The 20,052-nt window shown below is 33.4% G+C and overlaps 1 protein-coding gene across 3 annotated transcripts in view; it reads left to right on the forward strand.

Annotated features, from left to right (window-relative positions):
- GULP1 (GULP PTB domain containing engulfment adaptor 1) overlaps positions 1-20,052 on the forward strand; it is a 273,282-nt gene that overhangs the window by 249,088 nt on the left and 4,142 nt on the right. For 2 of the 3 annotated variants that reach the window (XM_033400258.2, XM_004276921.3), the window contains 2 exons: positions 12,053-12,191; positions 16,165-16,259. In XM_033400258.2, coding sequence (XP_033256149.1) covers positions 12,053-12,191; positions 16,165-16,259 — 234 coding nt within the window. Of the gene's footprint in view, positions 1-10,124; positions 10,350-12,052; positions 12,192-16,164; positions 16,260-20,052 lie in introns of all 3 variants that reach the window. The other variant, XM_033400261.2, reaches the window with a different exon arrangement.

Consider the following 20,052-nt stretch of genomic DNA (forward strand, 5'->3'; position numbering starts at 1 on the left):
AGTTCATTACCATGAATAATATTTCTGTAAGAAGTTACATTTTGGGTTTTAAATTTGGTGTGCCCTGGAAATGGGTCAAAAAACATTTTTTTCTTCTAAACTCAGACTTTTCCATCTTCCACACTGAAACAGTTGGTATTTCCATTGCTTGGCATATAGTTTGTGACAGTGGGGTTGAGACAGCCAAGGTGAGAGAGGTTGGGAGTGAGGTTCCAATGTTGCACAGTGTACCTCTGTAATGCACAGTGAGGTGCCGGAGCATCCTCTTCAAGTTCTGGCTTTATTATAATATCGCTCCCTGTTTTTTCTCCTTACTACGATCATTATTTGCTTCTCATCAAGATGATGATATTTTCTTGCCTTCCCCATTGCAAGGAACAGAGCATCAGCTCAAACTGTTCAACCTTCAGTCCCAAATGGAGCAACATTTTTTAGGTCTTGTTGAATGTCTTGTAAGCCATCCTATGAAACAAATTAGGAGTATGAAGATAAATGAAGGAGAAGTTACTTTTTCAATCAGTCTTAATATGGTAGATTTTGCTGGAATTCATTGCATATGAAAAGTAGCTTTACTTCAGTCTTTATGTTTTCAAAGGAGTAAAAATAAGATCCGTCACCATTTTGGATGCAAAACCAAAGCTTATTCATTATGTATCTTCTTTCTCTAGAAAGAGAGCTAGAGGTATCATGTTAAGGAACATGGTAGATTTGGGAAGAGCAGAGAGGTTTGGGACATGTTGATAGGACAGCACATCTGTCTTTTATCTCCTGAAAGCAGACACTGCCCTAGACTAGCACTGGGACAACTGAGAAGGTGGGTCAGGCTTGGGGTTATGTGTGTGCACTGGTGATCTCACATGGTTACCAAGTCAGCTTCAGAAATGGTAAAGGGCAGGAAGAATGAAGAAATGACACTCTCTTCAGTTTCCTGGACCCTCTGGCCTAGGTAGCCGTTAACAAGCTGTGAGCTTGAAAGTTGGTATATAAATGAGCACAGACTATACGTGAGTATATTCATTTATTCAGCAATTATCATTGGTAGAGTCAGTTATATAAAAAACAATAAAATTATTCAAATAGCCAGTTATTAGAATGGATTAAGTCTCCTAAAGTTGTCATTTAGTAATTATCATAGGCATTGTGTTCGTCTCAGCACTATGTCTCAATAGAACGCTTAAAAGACTATAACTAAAAGGTTGAATTAAAAAAAGAGAAATAATTTTCTCTAAATCATTCTTTTGCACTTAATACACATGTGTAGAAAGTTTATTGCCTTATTGATCATTATGCAACTAGCTCAAATTATAACTTTGCAATCTACTTATATTCTTTCATCATAGTAATATCTTTGTCTATATTTTCTCTTTATTTTAACTTTTAAAAAATTACTTGTCTCATAACTTTTCAGCTCCTAAAGTCTCATTATGTGAGTTTTGAAATTGCTGATGCATCTTCAAGATTAAAAAATAGAATTTGATTCTTAAAAGAAAGTGAACTCAACATTTTTAAATTGCTAACGATACCTGATTAATTCAAATGGTTTTCAAGATGCTGTTATAGGTATCTATTAACTTGTTTTTAAATTTTTTTTTTTTTTTTTTGTGGTACGCGGGCCTCTCACTGTTGTGGCCCCTCCTGTTGTGGAGCACAGGCTCCAGACGCACAAGCTCAGCGGCCATGGCTCACGGGCCCAGCCGCTCCGCGGCATGTGGGATCTTCCCGGACCAGGGCACAAACCCGCGTCCCCTGCATCGGCAGGAAGACTCTCAACAACTGCGCCACCAGGGAAGCCCATTTTTGGTAAAATTTGATTAGATAACTAAAAGGTCACACCAGCCATCTATCCTAGTAAGCAGTCCAAAGTTAAAGTTGAATTTCTGTTCAAAGGATCAGGTCTTCTAATAAGAAATTTCAGTCTTATAGATATTGATCCTATTATTCTATATTAAATCATAGATTAAAAGTGTGAGGCCCTGTTGAGTAGAATCTTCCAGATGGAGAACCTTTGTACTCTAAGGAGTCACTGTGTACGTGAGAACATAGATGCATTTCTCTAGTCTCCTCAGAGGCACCCAAAGGAAAGGTTGCTATTTCTTAGGTGCTAGCCTGCCAACCACTTATGTCTTATATACATCAATGTGAATTGGTCATTGATTTATTTTGAAGATGCAAACTAATTTTAGGTTCAAGCTTTTAAAGAAAATCTTCAAGAATCCTAAAAATTTCTTTCAAAATTTACAATTGTGTAAATTTTAGTTTTGTTTTTATTTTTCCTAGTCCCGCTAAGTCATCACTGGTATTTTGAAATAGTAGCTTGGTGACATATTTTACATATTAAGATGCATATCACTTTGATTTTTATTTTCTCACATTTGCCAGTTGCATACATTTGATATAGTTGTGATCTGTTATGGCAGCTTGTAACACATTTGTTAAACATCTTATATGACCATATGATATTCTAGGCCCTTGGGTTTTAGCAGTATATGAATTGCAGCTGCTATGAAACTTCCATAGTATGGGGAAAGACAGGGAGATGGGTAATAAACCCATAGCTAAATGAATAAATAAATTTAGAAATTTGGATCTTATATAAGATGCAAATAAGTAAATATGAATAAAATAAAAGAGAGAATCAGAGAGAATGGGAGCTTTTTTTTAGAGATAGTGATCTGGGAAGTGCATTCTGAGAATGTAGCATTTAAACTGAGACCTGAATAAATAAAGTTAGTTAATACAAAGGGCTGAAAACAGTAACAAGAACTTTGCGCCTGGAGCATCGTGAAAAAGAGGCAAAAAAATTGAAGAGAGTCAGAGGCTAGATTTTGTAGGGCCCTGTAGGCCATGTTTGTTTGTTTGTTTTCTTTAATTGCAGTGAGAAGTTACTCAAAGGTTTTTAACAGGAGATTTGGGGATCAGCTGTATGCACCATGGGCTGTAAAGAGGCCACACTGAGGTCCCTAAAACTGTCTAGGAAGCTATCTCAGTAGTCTAGGTGAAGGAGAAGAGTAAATTGGCCTAGAATTCTATCAGTTGGGATGATGTATATAATAGCTTGATATATTTTGGAAGTAGAACTTGCAGGATTTACTGATGGATTGGCTGTGGCCTGTAGAATAAAAGAGGGTCAAGATTGCCCCTTAGGGTTTTATCCCGAGCATCTAGGTGGTGGTGCCATTTTCCAAAATAGATGTGACTTGGGGGAGGTGAATGATAACCAATCAGTAGTTCATTTTTGCTCGTGTTACTTCTGCCTACTGGGTGGCCGATGAAGACATTTATTAAAAGTTTGAATATTCAAATCTGGAATTCAAAGAAGTCTGGCCTCATGATACAGTACTTGAGTTTAAAAGTTTACTCTTTTTCTAACATCATTTGGACTATTGTTTATTGTTTTAGTTAATACACCCAGTATAAAATTTAGTGTGAGATTACAGAGTAGTTTAGTTCTAGCTAAGAAAATCAAATACTTTTTTTTTTTTTGCTCAGTATTAAAATTAAAAGACATTCCTAACTACAGAAATGTATATTGTTAGTATATATCCCAAACCCTTTTTTCACTTAAAACCAATTCCTCATAATGAATGAAGGACTACTCCTATTTTTCATTTTTTCATGTGTAAACTGACATGCTATTTTTTTGTTTTTACATCTTTATTGGAGTGTAATTGCTTTACAATGGTGTGTTAGTTTCTGCTTTATAACAAAGTGAATCAGTTATACATATACATATGTTCCCATCTCTCTTCCCTCTTGCATCTCCCTCCCTCCCACCCTCCCTGTCCCACCCCTCCAGGCTGTCACAAAGCACCGAGCCAATCTCCCTGTGCTATGCGGCTGCTTCCCACTAGCTATCTACCTTACATTTGGTAGTGTATATATGTCCATGCCTCGCTCTCGCTTTGTCACACCTTACCCTTCCCCCTCCCCATATCCTCAAGTCCATTCTCTAGTAGGTCTGTGTCTTTATTCCTGTCTTACCCCTAGGTTCTTCATGACATTTTTTTTTCTTAAATTCCATATGTATGTGTTAGCATATGGTATTTGTCTTTCTCTTTCTGACTTACTTCACTCTGTATGACAGACTCTAGGTCTATCCACCTCATTACAAATAGCTTAATTTCGTTTCTTTTTATGGCTGAGTAATATTCCATTGTATATATGTGCCACATCTTCTTTATCCATTCATCCGATGATGGACACTTAGGTTGTTTCCATCTCTGGGCTATTGTAAATAGAGCTGCAATGAACATTTTGGTACATGATTTCTCAGGGTTTATGCCCAGTAGTGGGATTGCTGGGTCATATGGTAGTTCTATTTGTAGTTTTTTAAGGAACCTGCATAGTGGCTGTACCAATTCACATTCCCACCAGCAGTGCAAGAGTGTTCCCTTTTCTCCACACCCTCTCCAACATTTATTGTTTCTAGATTTTTTGATGATGGCCATTCTGACTGGTGTGAGATGATATCTCATTGTAGTTTTGATTTGCATTTCTCTAATGATTAATGATGTTGAGCATTCTTTCATGTGTTTGTTGGCAGTCTGTATATCTTCTTTGGAGAAATGTCTATTAGGTCTTCTGCCCATTTTTGGATTGGGTTATTTGTTTTTTTGTTATTGAGCTGCATGAGCTGCTTATAAATTTTGGAGATTAATCCTTTGTCAGTTGCTTCATTTGCAAATATTTTCTCCCATTCTGACAGTTGTCTTTTGGTCTTGTTTATGGTTTCCTTTGCTGCGCAAAAGCTTTGAAGTTTTATTAGGTCCCATTTGTTTATTTTTGTTTTTATTTCCATTTCTCTAGGAGGTGGGTCAAAAAGGATCTTGCTGTGATTTATGTCATAGGGTGCTCTGCCTATGTTTTCCTCTAAGAGTTTTGACGTGCTGTTTTTAAACTTGTTCTTAAAAAACAATGCTTACAGGTCTCCTAAATATCACTTGAATGATTCAATCTTGGGTTCCTTTTCTGGCAAATGAAATATCCTTGTTAGTTCCCATATTACATACGTCTGTATACTACTGAAATTGTGGAAATCTTTTCATTGGTTTTAGAAATTGGGTCTTCCTTTTATTCAGTCATTTAGATATACTGAGTAAGTTCTGTTACTTGGCTGTGTTGTTTGCTTTTTGCTGTGTTCTAGCGGTTTGGCAATAGATTAGAGGTTAGGTTTTCCACCGTGTGGTACTAATTAACTAGGAACAATCTGATTTCCATTTATTACATTCACATGGCAGTGCTGCCTGTATTTATATCAGAAAAAAAGGGTTTATTCTGCCCTCCTAGCCTCATGAACGCCTCTGGAAGACTGTTCCATAATAAGATGTGGGCATAGCAAGCTAAATCAAATTGTTCTTCTTGATTCTAGTGTCTGGATGCTTGCATTTTACTTTTCTGGCTATAGAAGGTTTTAACCAAATTTTAACCTTTGCCAGGAAGTGAAATGAATAAAATTGTAGTCCTAAGAAATACTGGACTTTCTATTGCTGAGTAAAATAAATGTCTCCCTTTCAATTAAACCAAGTGTTACTGTATAAAATTTTACCTTTACATAATCAACTGTGTGGCCACTGATTAGGCTTGATAGGACAAATTATAACCTAAAATGTGTATTTCATTGTGGGTAAATAAAACTGCCTATTTATCTTCCTCTGGGGTTTTCTCAACTGCTATTGAAGTCAAGATGGACAAGAGCAGATTGTGAGAACTCTCAATTATACAACAAGCCAAAGATGAATCTTTAAACAAAAGCATAAATTTTAAACATGAACATTGATTCAAGAACGTTTGTTGCCCACAAAAAACGATGACCGGTTCACAAATTTCACAATTGTTACTTGCACAAATGATGGTTCTAAAGAAGTAAACCCTGTCTAATGGGAAGAAAAATATACCTGTATTTCATTCCACTTCTGACCGTGAGTACCTAATGAAGTCATTTGATCTCTCCTTGTTCCAGTTTTCCTCTTTGGGATATGTGGATGATGATAACCATTTAACTTGCAAGATTCTTGTAAGAATGTATAAGATAATAGGTCTTACAACTAAGAGGCCAATGTAACCAAACTGTGTATCTAGAAGTCTGAAAAAATAACATACGTGGAGCTATAAATTCTAAATTCTAGAAGTTTTTATCTTTTTTAACACCTTTATTAGAGTATAATTGCTTTACAATGGTGTGTTATTTTCTGCTTTATAACAAAGTGAATCAGCTATACATATACATATATCCCCGTATCTCCTCCCTCTTGCGTCTCCCTCCCACCCTCTAGGTGGTCACAAAGCACTGAGCTGATCTCCCTGTGCTATGCGGCTGCTTCCCACTAGCTATCTATTTTACATTTGGTAGTATATATAAGTCCATGCCACTCTCTCACTTCATCCCAGCTTACCGTTCCCCCTCCCCGTGTAATGGACTAGAAGTTATTTTTGAAGCTTATTTAAAAAGTGATGCTGAAAATGTGCCATAATAGTGAACTTCAAAAGAATGAATCAGCATGACAATGCAGAAGGATTTGCTAGAACATTTTACATTACCTTTATATTTCCCCATCTTTAGTGTTTTTTTAAATAATCGAAGTATCTAATCTTTAGTGCAGTTTTTTTGTTATTGTTTAGATGTATTCAACATTAACTGATAGGATTCAAACGCTTTTATGACATTTCAACATTGTCATATTTAGGCAAAGCTCGGAATTGAAATATTCACATGGCCTAATGCGCCAAGCCTCTACTTACTGAAAGAAAGAGCTGTAAAACTACAACAACTATGAATCTCAAATATGGGCACTCATTATTAATATGTCTTAATAACCTAATAATTTCTGCATAATTAACATGTAACTGTTGAACACAGAATTCCTCATTCCCCTTAGTATAATAATTCAGAGGCTGTACACCTTCCTGAAGACCAAAGCACTTAGAATTATGGGCATAAAAGGATTAAACAGTAGCGCCATAAACTTCTGTAGGAAACTCCCCAAATTTTGGTCTCTAGCCATCTGTAAAAATACTGACAGAAGGCCCAACACAAAAATATCAAACCATTTTCATCTGAACTATGTATTTCATTTCTTAAAAGAATAAGTATCCTCAACCACTTAAAAATGCAAGATTAAAAAATGACTAGTTCCTGAACACTTAAATTTAGAGACACTGCTCAAAATATTTATCCAGTGCCAAAAATGCCACCGTATGCCATTTAGGGGCTGTAGTCACATATTCTTATTTAATAAGTGTAATAGTTTGTTGCAGAATCAGATGCTATTGAAATATGCCTATGTACTTAGATTTCATTCTTATAAGGAATCAGATGTAACATCTAATTCCCTGACTTGAATTATTTCTAAGTTAGCAATGACAAACACAAATGTCAGCAGAGCCCAGGCTGTGGCCTAAACAAATGTGTGAAATGGGCATGTGGTGGAGTGAGGAGTTGGAGAGCAGACACCAACTTAGAAGGCAGAGCTACTTGCTCAATACCAGTTATTTTTATGCAAGTCTGTGGGTCTACTTTCTTGATTTTCTAACTTCTAAACAAACTCTCTGGATTTTAATGTACAACCTCTTAATATTAACCTGTAAGCAACTGAATCAAGACTTATTTTAAAGACCTATGTGACCCAAACAAAAAATCTTAGTTGACCAAATCTAGATTACTGATGACCCAAAGGAAAATTGTAATAATTAGTGTTAGAGTTTTAAACTTTAGATACCCAAATTATTGACAGATAGCCCTGCTTTACCATTTTGAAAGTGAAAATACTTCTTAATTGGGGTATTGAAATATTCGATTATTTTCATATTATATACATTCTTCTTTTATATAAGTATACTTTCTCAGAGGAAGTAGAATACAAATATTAACACCATGATAAAACACTAGAGCACTTTTAAGTTAGGTTAGGTTGGCCTTCAGTTTGTTTTGTGGCACCTGGTAAAGATGTTTTGATGAATACAAGTCATAAAACAATATAGATTATTTCCATTTATAAGCCAAATGATACCAGGGACAACTTTCACATGATATCTTTTTATTTTTTACTCAGTACAGACATCCTTATCAATTTATAGTTTAAGTTAAAAAAAGTTGCTGTAGTATACATTAAACAATAAATATTCATTGACATTATATATCAAGTATTCTAATATGTTATACAGATTATTTTAGAAAAACAAAGTTTTGTCCACCAGGAGCTTACAGTTGTTACCTATAATTAAGTAAAAGGTGGCTACCAACTACAAAAGTTTACAGTGAATTATATAGACCATGAAATAGATCTTAAAATTATGTACATACATGCGTACATGTATACATATCTATAGATAGATAGATCACTACAGAGATCAGTAAGGAAAGCAATCATTATGTAACTGTATATGCATATTAATAGAGTGATAAATCACATAATTCAGACCATCAGAGACTTGCTTCCACACTGAATTCTTTCCTCAACTTAAATCTGTCACTTTACGCTTCCTTCTTTCCCCCTCTGCTTCCTGAAATGTGTGAAGAGGTGACTCCTAGTTTAAAGATTCTTTCAAAGTTGTTTCTCCTAACTATAATTTTAGTTACAACCTTTCACCATGAGGTTTATCAAAAGCCAGATTTGTGTTGGCTGCCTCCAGGTCCTATTAGTGTTGAAAAATCTCTGCAGTGTGACTTGTAGCTGAGAAGTCTGGCTCCAGGTCAAATCCTCTAGGCCCTACAAAGTTACAAAGTCTTTCCATGGCAAGCCTCATGGGAGAAAGCTGCCCTCCTCACCCCAGATTCAGTGCACTGCTTGGAGGAGTTGTAGTCAGGGACTCAGCCCCCTTCACCACCCAGGCTGGCCGCACTATTATGCATTAACTGCATTCCCAGCCCGGGTACCTCCATTCAGAGGCCTCCTTATTGGACGCCCTTGACCAAGGCCTCTCTTAAGTGCTTCATCTTTTGGGGGCCTTGAAAATACTTTTCTCCACTAGGATTCAGTTTTCAGTATTTTCTACTCCTAGTTCTTTTCCCTTTTCTTCCCTCTGCACTCCCATCTCCCCCTCCCCAAAACACAACCAAACAAAACCAGCAGAAACCTTGTGTTCAGGGCTCCCTCCGGAGAGAGATACTGTCCTGCTTCTGTAATGATACTCCTGACATTTGCCCAGTGCCATTCACTGGGGAAAAATGGGACATTGATGGAACCAGAACCTTCTTTCTGGCCTCTTGCTTACACTATCATTGTAAGTGAATAAAGGCTCAATTATTACATACTTTCATTTTGGTTGCTGTTTTAACTGACCACTCTGACATCTGGCCACTCAGCTCTGTCCAGTTCAGTACTTGACAGTAGCTTTCCATGATGTAATGGAAATAGCTTCCAAAAGTCATCCAAAGACTGATGTGCAGACCCAGTACAGTGTACTAGTTGCTAATTATTATTTATCTCTCTGATTTACTTGAGATGCTTGACAACTCCCTCTGCCCATCCCCCCCAAATTTTACCATTTGGAGCTTACTACCTATAGAAAGGGCATGATGATTGGAGTCAGATTGTTTTGAATTTTGGCTTTGCTTCTTACATACACAGGAGTAGCTTGTAAAGGGTTTATGGGCCTTGATTCCCCTATCTTTATTATAATATGGATGTAATATTACTAATACTAATACTTCAAATGAATTTTTTGAGGATTAAATCTAAAATGTATGTTGTAGCCCTTTTTGAAAATTCTACGAAGTCTTAACTTATACCAGACTTTACTCCTACTGACATTTTTTTTCTTGTTGCTATCCTTCCTTTTTCCCATCTCAGTACAAAGAGGCTCTCTCAGAAATAAATCTGTAGGCATTTGTCATTTTTCTCTCCACTTTCTTCCTCTCAAGTCATATTGAATGTAATATTTTATTAAAATATCTAAAAATGTAATATTTCAGTGAAAAATCATCAAATTAAACAATCCAGAATCTGAAGACTCTTGCAATAGGAAAAAATCTACTCAAACGATTTGTTTTAATTTTAGTAAAGTTCTTTTGAAAGTACTTATCATTTTCACAAAATATCCTAATACATTTTCATATATACTTTTTTTCTTTTTCCTCCACGTCTTCTTTCTTCTCCTTAGTATATTTTTCTGTCATTCCTTTACAGCTGCTGCACAAAATGTCTGATCATGAGCAACACGGGTTTCAGAGATGCTCACCTTCTTTCTGGCGTAGAACTGATGATTCATCTCCCTGTCTAAATATTTCTTCCATTACTGTCACTCCTGTCAACTCGCCTGATTCCAGACTATCATTGGGACTGTTAATACCACCACCTTCTAAGTGTGGCCTTCCCAAGCCAATCAGTGAGAGCAGCATCCCAAGACCTCATGTAATTCGCTAAATAGAAAATGCTTTTTATTATCCCACGTATTTTTTTAATTCTGCCAAAATATGCCATTTATATAGTAATGAAAAAAATCAGGTATGTCTTGAATCGATGTGATGTGATCTGGGGCCCTTGTGTGCCATTTTTGCATCCTTTGGTCATCTGATTTCAGAGAGTTTCTAGTAGAGAGTGGTGGTCCAAATCCACAAAAAGATGAAATGGGACAGGTACTTTCAAAGATCCATCAGATATAGCAACTGGGAAATTAGGCCATTGTTGAGACTGGCAAAAGCTGTTTCAGTAGAGTTCAGCAAAAAGAGCAAAGTCTGGAATGATCTGAGTTGAGGATTGGATGAAGTAAAAGGGCAAGAGATGTAATACCTCCTTCAAGGACCTCAGCTTTGAAGGGAAGGGAAAGAGAGATGAGAGACGAGAGGAGTAAAGAGGCACTGGGTAAAGACCTTTTTGGTTGGTTTGTTTTAACAACAGTCAAGATCTGAGTATCTTTGTATCTTGACAAAGAGGAGAGAGATGGAAGCCAGTGGAATTTGAGAGAGAGGCTGATTAGGAGAACAACATTCCCGAGTAGGAGGAAAGAGCTGAGGGATAAAGTTGCCTCCAAGTCTTTGGATAGTATTTGTAACTGATAGACTATCCATTAAAGTTAAAGTAAGTTGCTAAAGAAAGGGAGATGACAGCAATTTTCCTGCATGAAAAAATGTACTAACAGGTTTATTAACTGAATAGCAAATCTATCACTCTTTACACACAATCTATCACTCTTTACACACAATCAGCCTTTTTATCTTCACTACTTTCATCATCTGTGAATCAGTAAACAAATGTATTTTGAGAACACAAATTATAATATGAACCACTCTAAGCAATTCTAAACAATATTCATGTTCTTATAAGAAAAATAAATTTTTCTCACTATTTCTCTCCAAAATGGGAATTCTCTTTCTTTTATATCAATAGATGATATATATATATAAAATAATTTTTTTCCCTATATGACAATCAAAGTGATGATTGTCTCATTCTTTCATTACATCCTAGCCCAGACTGGCCCAGATAACTTAATCATTTTGTGATTATAATTTATTTCACAAGGTAGCTATTTATTGTAGAAAACGATGAAGTCTTATTCTAAGAAGAAAAGTCACTGCAATGAATATAATAGTTGGCTCCATTACAGTTATAAGTACAAATTAAAATAAACTCCTTAAAATGTTTTTAAAATCATTATCAATCGCTTTTGAATGGTTATATTTAAGATTCATCACTTATGTTCGGTTATTTCTGTCTAAATCTTGTAATCTTGTGCAAAATACATTACTGAAATCAAGGTTTTATATAAATAGTTTCTAACACGTTTTCAATTCTCTGATATAAGTGGCAATTATTTCTAGATATACAAAAAATCCAACATATCTTTTATATCTGTCTAGAATAATATTATCACCATTTTTGCCATCATCTTTGAGAATATTTTTGCAGAAATTTTCTTGCCAATGAGCATTTATCATAAGTGGTTGAGTCATATGAAATAACCAATATATAACTATTTTTGATCTACAGAATGGCAAGTTCATATGACTCAACTGCATTTTTTGTTGTGCTTATATATGTTTTATATGTGTATGAAATATTTAGCATTATAATGTTTCTACATGGAATACTAATTCATGTTATCTTCATTGCAGGCAGGCAATGTGACACCTAAGTCTCCCTCCACTGACATCTTTGATATGATTCCATTTTCTCCAATTTCACACCAGTCTTCAATACCTACTCGCAATGGCACGCAGCCACCTCCAGTCCCTAGTAGATCTACCGAGATTAGTAAGCTTTCTAAACAAATCAATATTTTTGCTATATTTGTGTACATTTTAAATGTTTAATTAGCACTTTATGGGAAATTATATATCTTAACAAGCTCACTAAAAATTTTAATCACTGAAGAATTATGTTTATATATATGTGCCAAATTCAGTTATTTATATTTTACTTAATAATTGAGAGATACTACTAAAGACATCACTATTTGCATTTGAAACTATTTTATGAAAACTGATATTTTGGTATAGGCTTAGTTACATCATAATACAAAACAGTTATGTTTATTGTGTTGGGGTTATATTTTTAATGTTTTGTTTAATGATTAAGAACAGTCCTGTGGTAATTATTTTAATCATTTAGAACTCAGTTTAATTTTTTTTATCATAGAGTATATGGATAGTCTTAGTTAAAGAAATATATAAATCTATGAATTCCATGATTTATTTATTTATTAACCCTATGTAAGTGTTCTTTCTTTGATATCTACAAAGCTATAAATGCATTGCTTTTCTGATTTACTTTCTGTATATCTGGAAGGAACATAAAAGTCTCTCTGACGAAGTAGAAAGCATCTGACAGATGTTCATCGTCAATGTCTTGACTATATTTTGCTCTGTGCCCTGTCACAGAAAGTGAAAGAATAGTTTCCAATGGCCATGATCAGTCATCAGGTCTAAAGGGGCACTGAAGAAAAGAGAGTGTTACATATTTTGCTTTATTGCATCCTCTCTGGTTCACATTTGAGACGTTTTCAATGTAACTCTGAAGTTTTAGCTTAAGGCTGTAAAGCATTTCAGAGCCTATAGTTTATTTGTTTCCCCTGCAGAACTCAACAAAGTGCATTGCACATTTTAGGTATTCAGTAAATTTCAGAGGACTAATTTATAAATACAAAGTAATAACATTAGAACTTTAAAAATCAGTGAACAAAAATATTTCAATACTTTTGTTGAAATATAGTACATTTAAATTCTTCTGAATATATTTTGTGTCAATGCAAAATATTTTTTTCAAGGAAATAATCCATAATATACATGTGTTTTTAGAAAATGTTGCCAATATCTTGATATCATAATGGGGTATTTTTTGTCCTTAAGAGTGTTCCAGATCTCTTCCTTTACCACTGTTTTTTACTTCCTTGGACTACGTCAGTGTTTTGCTCATTCATGTATTTAATTCAATGGGCATTTGTTTAGTACATACACTAGACTTGGGTTACATGCTAGACTTTGAAATATAAATTAGAAGTGTATCCACAATGTCAGGTTTTAATCCAAGTAGAATATAAATTGAGAAGAGTGAATAGATTTTAAGATACTTAGAAGGAATAATCCATCAGGATGGTAACTGAAAGTTCAAACTCCATTATGATTCAGGATTTTGGACCAAATGTTGTTAATGGGAAAACTAGAGGTAGAGAGGGGGAAACTAATGAGTCTCTTTTAAATGTTAGTGAGTTTGAAATGCCTTTGGAAAATCTAGGTAGAGATGGTCAAATGGTTTTTAGGGATTTATTAATGAGAAACTGAAGTAACATCTTGCTATATTTTTTAATGTCTATCTATCCCAAATGCCAGAGTTTAGTAAATACAGCAGTATATCATTAGAAAGATTAGATAGATACATAGATAGATAGAAAGAAATGGAGTTCTGATTACCACTGTATTATATCTATCTATCATTTTTCTATCAATCATCTTCTTGTCTATCTATACTAACAATTTAAGGACAGATTGTTCAACTCAGTTTTAATTGTAAGATTGTCTAAAACTGTAATCCAGTGGGCTTTTAGTAATAGGACTTTTTCTTTTAATGAAATCTTAAATGTATTCATTCATTTATTTTCTTTATATTTTAAATACATAAAAGCAGAAATCTACAAGATTGTTCCTTAGTTTCTCTCCTTACTGCCTAAGAACCCTAGTAGTTCTCCAGAGCATATTTTTGATCTTTGAATATGTATCAGACTTTAATTAATTTGTTTAATATCATGTTTCCTAATTGATTATAAATTACATGAGGGAAGGCACTTGACTCTAAAGTCCTTTCCTCAACTGTTTTAATCCACTGCCTAGCAAAATGTATGGCACATAATATGTGTTCAATAAATATTTAGTGGATAAACAAAAGAATGAGTGAAGTATCACCTATTTTTTTATTATTTTGCTCTTGTATTAGATTAAATAATTTTCATGTCATTAATTACATAGCAAATCTTTTTAACTTGAAAATTGGACTTATATGACTTTTTGTTATGAATTTTAGATCCATCTGAGCTGACCAAAATATGCCAAAGAGCTCTATTATATCTATTAATTTGCCTGGTATTGATATGTCTACTTAATATGTAAAGTAGTACTTTTTTGACTTGTGGGGGAGTTGTGGACCCTTGAGAATATGATAAAAGTTAAACCTCTTCACAGAAAAACACAACATGCCCACTCATACAAAATTTTGCATTGCATTTCAGGAATGTTAAGGATCCCTTAAGCCCATCTGAAATCTCTGGTGATTTTGAGTCCCAATTTTAGAAAACCTGTGTAATGAGAATCTCTGTTCCTCCTGACAACTCTATTTCCTCTTTATTAATTCATTTCTTTTGACAAGCATGTACCACATGTAAAGCATTGCTTGATGTGTTCGTGGTACGGTGGTAACCAGGATACACCTCCAAAGAACAGTTCCTCTTTTCTCTAAGTTCTGGTTTATTGCCTACAATAAACATCAGACTGAGGAAAATATATAGTAACAACAATAATAATACCCATCAGTTATATGTATGGTGACAGTAAATTCCCATTTGTTTAGGAGTACCCTGTCTTATACCCTTCATTCTGGTGAAACTTGGTAGCACTCCTTTCACTCTTAAAGTGTCTTTATTTGGAAGATAAATTATATGTCCTTCTTATTTATACAATACTTACCAGAACCAGGAGCTTCTAAACATTTTACATTTATTAACTTAATACATGAATCTGAAAAAAAAAATTGTAACTACAGAAGCAAGAATCTTTCATAATGGGAGTCACAATGATTTAGAAGATATAATAGAACTCAAGTAGCATAAATATTATTTCTTACAAAGCATTTAATTTAGAGAATATAGTTTCCTGAAAAATGAAAGTCTTGATACATTATAAATTCCCTTGCCCATATATAATTTAATTTTTTGTCAGTTAAGGCTGCATTTAAATTGATTCAGAGGAAAGAAATTTCTTAAATTAAAAAGGAATTTTAAATCATAAATTAAGTCATAGTCCTATCAATTACAAACATCAATTTTAACTTTGATACTTCTTTAATGATTAAAAAAACAATGCAGACTTTAAAATATATGCACAGAGAGCTTTTTGATATTCAATTACTGCTATTATTTTAAAAAAAAATTTGTTTGGGGGAAAAGAGGCATTTTTAAAGAACCTGTCTCATTGTGGTTATCTAGGAAGGTGATATGATTTTATACTACATGAGATGATGTGCCTTAAATTTTTTCTGGCTAAAAGGTGAGAATAAAGTACATGAACTGTGAGTTAAACTACTTCCTAATCTACTAGGTCCTACCTATTGCTTCGCTATTGTGTTGCAGAGTCATCAATAAATGGAATAGAGAAGTTTCAGTGAGTAATATGTTAATTTTAGTACATTTAAATTGCTTTAGTAAAGTGTAGGTATTGTAATATATTAATTATCAAATATTTGGTGAATTTGATATTAAGTCTTACTTAAAGACACAAAAACCTCTCTGAATAATAATTCTTTGTAACCAAATAGTTTTTAAATGGTCATAAAAGCAGATCTTTGCTTGCTTGTTGGTGTTTAACTAGTCTAAGCTCAGGAAAGCCCAGCATAAAGTATGTGTGGATAGGGGCTCATTTCGTCATGCAGGTGCTTCTTTATATAATCCTGCCTTTGAAACCTAACTCACCCCAACTCACTCCTTGTCATTTCATATACTAAATTATTTTCTTCCTTTTAGAACGGGACCTATTTGGAGCAGAACCTTTTGACCCATTTAACTGTGGAGCAGGGGATTTCCCTCCAGATATTCAATCAAAATTAGATGAGATGCAGGTGACTATTTTAACAGATTGGCCCATAAATGTTTTTGTTTTCTTTTTTCTATGGGACTAAGAGAATGTTATTACTAAAACTACCCTTCCCTTGAACTGTTATCAACTTACTTAAAATAATTACTTTAAAATAACAATAACATACATTTAGTCCTAAAAATACTCAGACAGATGCTAAGGATAAGGTTTCATTGTGTTTTGTTCTTAATGGTGCGATTTACAGTGGCAAAAACATGGTTCTTTTTTTTATACAAAATAACATAAATTCTTCATGAGTTAATTATTCAAAATCCAAAAATTGAAAGGTCATTGCACTAGACTTATAAGATTTAATCTCAGTCTTAACAATTAACAATTATGAATTTCAGAATTGTGAACGGGTGAAGGAAAATCATTGTAAGAATGAAATCAGTCTCTTAAAAAGAAACATTGTAAAGGGGGTCAACTGTATGGTGATGGTCAGAAAATAAACTTTTGGGGGCTTCCCTTCCCTGGTGGCACAGTGGTTGAGAGTCCGCCTGCTGATGCAGGGGACACAGGTTCGTGCCCTAGTCCGGGAAGATCCCACATGCCGCGGAGCGGCTGGACCCGTGAGCCACGGCCGCTGAGCCTGCGCATCCGGAGCCCATGCTCCACAACGGGAGAGGCCAAAAAAAAAAGAAACTAAACTTTTGATGGTGAACACACTGTCCTGTGTACAGAAGTCGAAATATGATGTTGCACACATGAAACTTATATAATGTTATAAACCAATGTTACCTCAATTAATAAATAAAGCTGAGAGCTAAAACGAAGAATTCCAAAGGAAGAGGGGTATAAAATAATAGGAAGCATTGTAACTATAGTTCATAACTTCTGGGCTCTTACTGAAACAGCAGACACCAAATGACAGCTTCCTTAGGAATGTAGTCCAATTGGGTTTTCATTTCTTTCTCTCCCTTTTATTTTTCAATTCTGAATTGTTCTGGAAGTTTGAAGATATTGGTTTAGAAGCTTTGTACAGTGGGCAATGATTAGTAATTAGTCTTATAAGCACTATAATAAAGTCTTCTCTTTATATTTCCCTTTACATTTTGATGAAGTTATTATATCCTATTTTTCATCAAAAAGACAATATATACACAGAAGAATTCAGGCAGAGACCAATTATATGAAGCTGATTGAGAAGACGTGGTGAAGAGATGGAGTGGTTTTTATTTATTAGGCCTGGGCTAATACATTCACTCTCTATGCTTCATTTCCTGGGAAAAAAAAAGTTGAGGGGTGGATTATGATCTTCTAACACTGATAAAACACTGCTTCCTAGAAAGATAATAAATATCCTTTCACTGATTTTGGACTGAAGGTGTGAAGCAGTCTTCTAGGTATTATGTGAATATCCTTATTATTATAGATATAATAATGCCTCTGCATTTTAAAAGTTGGATTGTTTAACATACCTTGAGGTTTTTAAAGAATATGTCAAAACAAAAATTTCTCAAGTTGGGTGATTTATAATTCCCTTTTGCATGAAAAATTATTTTAAATCCTTAATATTGACTTAAACTATAAACTATTTCTATAACATTTCTTAAATATTTACAAAAAAGTTATATACATTTTATCCTTATAGTTCTTATACAACTATTAATTCAAAACTTATAAATTAAATAAAAGCGAAATTACAACACCTAATAAAATTCAGATTAAGAACTTTAATATAACAGCATGGATTATTTTATTTGGCTGAAACTAAAACCACCAACATCATACTTCTGTTGATATCAACATGTATCTTGTTTGATGACACAATTTCCCCACATCTTTTCGATAGTTAAAATACTACGAGACTTTCATTCAAATAGTGCATGATTATTTAGTGAGAATGCTTTATTTATTTCATATGAAATAAATTTATTTTCCTTTTCATTAGTTTTACCAATTATGGTTGTACTACCTTGGGACTAATGCTTTTGTAAGAACAAAAACAAACATGGGCACTGATGTGGTAGTATTTGTTCTCAAAGGTTATACAAAACACAAAGAGTTTCTATTAATATTTTTTAGATTTTCACACAACAAATGTTTTCTATAGATGTTTGAAGATAAGCCTGTATCTCCAGATTTTTGTAGAAACCCAGTTTGAGAAACACTATATTGAAATGATTTAATGGTATGGTAGTCAAATAATGTTACACTGTGTTATTTTTGCTTTTGTTTTCTTTTTGTCATTTCTAATATATTCTTAATGTCTTTTTTATTCTTTTCTGCTTTCATGGTGGGTAGCGCCAGAGATGGTTGGTATACTATTTTCATAATAATTTTAAACAACTTATAACTTCTTAAAGCTAAACCTTAATATTTGCATGCTTTATTTAATAAATATTCAAAAAGCAGTTTCACATGTATATGTCTGATTATTAGTTTTGTTTAAAGAGGTTTTATAACCCATACTTGAAGTTATTTTTTCAATGACTCAATCACCTATTGCATTGTCCACCTCATTGCTTGTCTGTTTCTTTTAGTACACGATATGTTTGCAAGGTCACTTTAATTAAAGTAAAATAATATTTTAACTAAAATTTATAATGACTTTTGTTATTAATCTTGTTAGCCTAATTAATTGAATGCACACATTTAGCTACTATTTTTATCTTTGCATATAATGTAAAAACTTAATACAGTATAATGGTTTGTATAAACTATATTGAGTTAATAAGCCTAGTGAGATTTTGGATTTTCCTCTTTTATTTCAGAGGAAATCATAGAAATATCTCATGAATGTAAGAATTTAAACAGAAATGTTAAGCCATAGTTTTTATAAATTGTTAGAAAATTAGATATTTATTTGAAATCAATTATATCCTTATATGATCTCACATAATTTAAACTTCTTAGTACATGTCACTGACAGGCAAATCAGGTTAATAGTATTGATAGCCCAGAAGTGTACCTTGTATGTTATAATAATTTAATACATTAAAAAAGGAGAGTGACAAGTCAATGAAAGAATTTTGCATTAAGTGATATTAAGTCAACTGGTTAATAATTTAGGAGAAGATCAATGTATAGCTGAAACCTACAACAAATACTCAGATAAATTTTAGAAGCCTTGGGCAGTTTAAAATTTTTGAAATACAATTATATATATATCAGACTTGTGAATTGGAAAGAAATTTTTATAAGGAAAATATGTACATATAGTCACCTATAGAAGGTCTTCTATAGTTCTTTTAAATTTTCTCTTTAAAAAATATAACTATATCATGTACACATGATTAAAGTAAGTAGACAAATGATTAGGAAACTAAATAATCAACAGATAAATAAAAAAGTGTAGCTCACAAAATAAGACCACAGATGGCTATATACTTATAGACATGTTAAGTCTAATCAAAGAAAACATACAAATTAAGAACTATAAAAGCTATTTTAATCCAGCAAATTAAACATTATATTTTTTTACTAATATAGAGTGCAAATGAAATTGTGATGAAACAAGCACTCTAAATCATTGCTGGGCCAGTGTCAGTTCACAGCATCCCTTTGGGGAGTAATTTGTTACTAATACTTGTATTTCTGTTTGATGTCAAAAACTTTAATATAATCTATTCTGAGGAGAAAATAACTATGAATGTGGAAAATCTCTATGCATAAAAACATACAGTCAACCTTATTTATAACTATAAAATACAGGAAATAAATTATATTAAAATTAATAGAACATTATAAAATCATCAAATTAGTTTTACAGGGACTCAAAATAATCAAGTTTGTTCTGCTAAGATTAAAAAAGAGTATAGAAATTTATATAT

The sequence above is a fragment of the Orcinus orca genome, chromosome 7, assembly GCF_937001465.1.
Source record: "Orcinus orca chromosome 7, mOrcOrc1.1, whole genome shotgun sequence".
Lineage (NCBI taxonomy): Eukaryota > Metazoa > Chordata > Mammalia > Artiodactyla > Delphinidae > Orcinus > Orcinus orca.